Source organism: Apaloderma vittatum, unplaced genomic scaffold (genome assembly GCF_000703405.1).
Source record: "Apaloderma vittatum isolate BGI_N311 unplaced genomic scaffold, ASM70340v1 scaffold22779, whole genome shotgun sequence".
NCBI classification, from domain to species: Eukaryota; Metazoa; Chordata; class Aves; order Trogoniformes; family Trogonidae; genus Apaloderma; species Apaloderma vittatum.
In genome coordinates, this window is record NW_009734910.1 from 2,626 (window position 1) to 7,326 (window position 4,701).

A 4,701-nucleotide genomic window follows, 5' to 3' on the forward strand; every position below is an offset into this window, starting at 1 on the left:
AATTCAACAGGGCAAGCAAGCAGAGGGGTGGGGGTCCCTGCCAGGGTCAGCTTCTCCCAGCAAGCAGCATTCAGGGCTCTGCTCCAGGTTTTGGGACCTCTGGTGTGTGTTGAGCCCAGGGCTGAGCAGCTCTGCTTTTTTCAGAGCAGCAGAAAGTTGCTGCTTGCCCGTGGTGGTTCGTATTTACGATATTTGGAGATTTAGATAGATATTCAGAAGTTCTTTGCTAGGAGGGTGGTGAGACACGAACGGGTTGCCCAGAGAGGTGGTGGAGGCTCCATCCTTGGAGACATTCAAGGCTGGATGGGGCTCTGAGCAACCTGATCTAGTTAAAGATGTCCCTGCTCCCTGCAGGGCGGTCAGGCTAGATGACCTTTAAAGGTCCCTTCCAACCCAACACGTTCTAGGATTCTGTGATTGGTACCCCAGCGTAGCGTGCAGAGGAAATCCTGGTTGCGGGCACCACGTTCCTTTCCAGCTGAAGACCCACCTCGAGGCGAGCTGGCAGCTGCAGGGAGGGACGGTCCTTCTCTGAACTCTCGTGGCGTGCACGGTCTGACTCCTGCTGCCTCTCCCACAGCCCCATGCTCACGTACCGCGTCGACGCCGACAAGGGGTTCAACTTCTCGGTGGGGGACGACGCCTTTGTGTGCCAGAAGAAGAATCACTTCCAGGTCACGGTCTACATCGGCATGCTTGGAGATCCCAAGTATGTGAAGACCCCCGAGGGCCTGAAACCCTTAGAGTGTTTCTACCTGAAGCTGCACGGAGTGAAGGCAAGCGGGAGCTAAGGGCCAGTAGCCAACCCAGCAGGGAGAGAAGGGGTCAGGCAACGCCACGTCTTCATGGGCTAAGTTGTAGGAGAGCGCCGAAAGCCAGAACAAGGCAGATCTTGAAGTCCTAAGATGGACTCATGCGCTGCCTGGATGTCCTCAGGGTGTCTTTTCTCTCCCCTTTGGCTCCAGAGGTATACAGGAACTTTAGGAAGATCCTTTTTCCCTCTGCTGCCCGCCCCCACCAAGGGAAGCACCCGTACTTGGAGACTCCATCTTTGGAGACTTTCAAAACCCGCCTGGGTGCAATCCGGTGTGATGTGCTCTGGGCAATCCTGCTTTAGCAAGGGGGGGTTGGACTAGATGACCTCTCAAGGTCCCTTCCAGCCCCAATAATTCTGTGATAGGCTTGGCCAATGACCACCCTCAGGCTGGGTGTTGCGAGTCCGTTGCGCTGAGCGACAGGAGGGCTGGCAGGTCGCTGGGCTGGGCTAGCTGAACTTCTGGAGAGAAGGAAGTGGGAAGGGGAAGGTCTTGGCTCTCTCACTCTTCATCACGTGCCCAAATCTTTCCCTCCAGCTCGAGGCCTTGAACCAGTCGATCAACATAGAGCAGTCCCAGTCCGACCGCAGCAAACGGCCCTTCAACCCTGTCACGTGAGTGTTGCCCGGGGTATGTCCACCTGGGGAAGAGCTGTTGGGGAGAGGGGCTACATCCGAGGTCTCCGGGTCGTGCTGCAGGTGTCACACTCCTGCATGTTTCCTACAGTGACGTTTTCCTCTCTTTGCATTCCCCACTTCGCTCACTGTCCAATTCGCAGAGCTGCTCCTTGGTGGAGCAAGCCAGGAGATGCTGTTCCCCAGAGAACCTCCTCTCCAGCCATATCCTCACTCACCCCTGTTTTTCCCTTCCCCAGGGTCAACCTGCCTCCAGAGCAGGTCACTAAGGTGACTGTGGGGCGGCTGCACTTCAGCGAGACCACGGCCAACAACATGCGGAAGAAAGGCAAACCCAACCCAGACCAGAGGTGAGAAGCACAGATGCCTTCTGCGAGACATTTTGGGCACTCAAGGCCTGGGGATGTGTCAGTCCCCGGGGCTGGATGGCACCCTGACCTCTCTCCCCTCTTGGCAGGTATTTCATGCTCGTGGTGGCCTTGCAAGCGCACGCGCAGAACCAGAACTACACGCTCGCAGCCCACATCTCCGAGCGCATCATCGTCCGAGTAAGTCCCTCTCTCCTCCCTCAGCCTCAACGGGTGTTGGATGCCCTGAGCAATCCTCCCGCCTTCCTCGGGCTTTTCAGCACTTTCCCCTTTTCAGCCGTTTCCCACCTTCTCCAAACCCTTAATGCTTTGCTTGGCCCTGCCCGTGCCTTGGTTCTGGCTCCAGCCTTTCCACACCTGCTTAGTCAGAGCCATAGAACCACAGCAGAACCCCAAGACTTGGGCCACAGGAGGAGCAGCCACGTCATTTGGTTTCCTGCTGTCCCCACGTGCTTCAGGTTGGGGTTGTTGGAAGAGCTCTGATAGCCCTGGGTGCTTCTGCTTACGCCAAGCTTTGTTTCGCAGCCGTTTTTCCACCCACCCCTCTGTGGTGGGTTGCCTGGCACCACCCGGGCCACCGCAGCAGCACGGGGCAGTCTGAGGTCCACCCGTTACCTGTGACCTCTCCTGCTCTAGAGACTTCTCTGTCTGTCCACAGGCCTCCAACCCCGGCCAGTTCGAGAGCGACAGCGACGTGCTGTGGCAGCGGGCGCAGCTCCCCGATACCGTTTTTCATCACGGCCGGGTTGGCATCAACACGGACCGTCCCGACGAAGCCCTCGTGGTCCATGGCAACGTGAAGGTCATGGGGTCGCTGATGCACCCTTCAGACGTCCGGGTGAAGGAGGACATCCAGGAGGTAAGAGCCGGGCAAACCGGGGTACGCTTTGGGGGATCCGAGACCTCAGGAGGCATCGTGAAAAGTGTGAGTGTCCTTGTGAACCCGCTAATTTTGACACAGTCCTAACCTGAGCTCCTGCTGGCCAGATGGAAAGTGCCTTAGAAGTCTGTCTGTCCCAAATTCAGCCTGTCTAGCCTGTCTTAGGGCGCATTTAGCCAGAACTAGGAAACACACAAGTTAGAAACCTGGAAACGAGTGAATATATCCAAGAGCACACCAAGGCTTGCCTGGGTGAGAGGCTCAGCTCTGCTCCAAAGTCCTCCCAGCTGGACGTGCCCTGCCCAGAAGAGCTGGGGACAACCACATCTCACATTTATGAGAACTCTTCTGCACCTGGTTGTGCAGCAGGACTCGGTCTCCTTCGGGTTTCACTACGCAAGGAATTCGTTGGGGACGAGGTTAAACCCAGCACTTGTCCTAATGGCTGGTCTGAGCAGGGTTCGGGGCTCGTGAAGAGCTGTCCCACAAAGGTATCCCCACGAGCCGTGGTGGGTTTTTGCAGCCTCAAGGTCAGAGTCAGGGCAAGTTAAGAAGCAACAACCCCCTCTCATGTGTCTGGTTTGTCGCAGGTGGACACCACGGAGCAGCTTAAGAGGATCTCCCGCATGCGGCTCGTGCACTACAACTACAAGCCCGAGTTCGCGGCCACGGTGGGCATCGACAACACTTCTGAGACAGGTACGGGCGCCGCGTCACGCAGCCCCGACCTGCTTGTGGATCTCGTGTTCCGCGACCTGCAGCGGCGTTTTGTTCTCGGTGTCGCGCGGCGCTGCCCGCCCAGGCGTGGGGGAGGAAGGAGGGTGCTTCTCACCACCCCAAATTCAGGCATCTAATGAGATTCTCTCTTCGGCGAGTGGGAGAGGAGGTGGGCACTTCCCACAGGTGGCTTGTAGGGCTTCTGTGGTGAGGATGACCTCGTCCAATCCATGGTGAACGACAGAAGAGCTGTGGTCCAGACCACCTTGACCCATTGTGCTGTTTTCACGCAGGTGTCATCGCTCAGGAGGTAAAGGAGATCCTCCCCGAAGCTGTGAAGGACACCGGGGACCTGGTGTTTTCCAATGGGAAGACCCTCGAGAACTTCCTGGTGGTGAACAAGGTTGGTGGCAGCTGGGAGGGGCAGGGGAGGCTGTTGGACCTGGCTTGAGGAGGGTTGTGGAGCTGGAAATGGAAGAGGGGAAACTGTGATGCCTGGGAAACACCTCTAGGCTGACACCATCCATAGGAGCTTCAGCCCCGGCTGGTCTTTCAGATGTCAGGAGCAGCCCTGGGTGGACAGCAGACGTCGGCAGGGAGGACCTAGCTTGACATCAGTGAAAATTGGCAGCATCGCCCTCGGGAAGGGCTCCGTGTTGGCAGCCTCCTGTAGGGAGGCTCTTAGTCATAATCTCTCCTTTCTAGATAAGATAATTTAGGTTATGTCAAGACAACCCAGAGCATCTGGCTGCCTGACCTCTCCCTAACCCGTGGCAGCCTGTTTGCTGCTCTGGGCACACAGAGGACAACCTCCTGTAGCCTCCCAAAGCTTCCAGCTCCTCCATCGCTTTGTCCAGAGTAGGAATGGTCAGGACTGACCATGGTGATCAAACTGCGTGGTCTGCTCCAGCTGAGCTCTCCAAAGAGCCATCTACCTGCTGCCACGACTTATCTGTGGTGTCCAAGATCCTCTGAGCCTCTGGACCAGCACACCAGTGAGATGTTTCGCCTCGGGTTGTTCTGTACGGGAAAGTGAAGTGGCAGAGCCTGAGGGTGGATCAAGGGTGGAGGTGATGCCACAGTTCATCAAGAGATACTTGTACTGGAAAGCCCTGCCTTGGCCAGAGGGGCTGCAGGAGGAAGGGTGTTCTCCAGAGGCTTCTGGATTTGGGTTCTCCATTGATCTGGATCGAGTGGATGATGCTGCAGAGCAAAAGGCAAAGGGCTGGGGAGGGGCCCATGGACGGCGTTACGCATGCGGCTTGACCAAGGGCTCCCAATGAATC

General features: G+C 57.1%; 1 protein-coding gene across 1 annotated transcript; it reads left to right on the plus strand.

The window, feature by feature from the left end:
- Nucleotides 1-584: 584 nt before the first annotated feature.
- On the plus strand, nucleotides 585-3,818 carry LOC104279232 (myelin regulatory factor-like; the record flags this gene model as incomplete). The annotated part of the gene is made up of 7 exons (XM_009876437.1): nucleotides 585-770; nucleotides 1,353-1,429; nucleotides 1,690-1,800; nucleotides 1,908-1,998; nucleotides 2,477-2,677; nucleotides 3,289-3,397; nucleotides 3,709-3,818. Coding segments are annotated over exons 1-7 (885 nt in total), but the record flags the coding sequence as incomplete, so codon positions are not given.
- Between the last annotated feature and the right edge of the window lie 883 nt (nucleotides 3,819-4,701).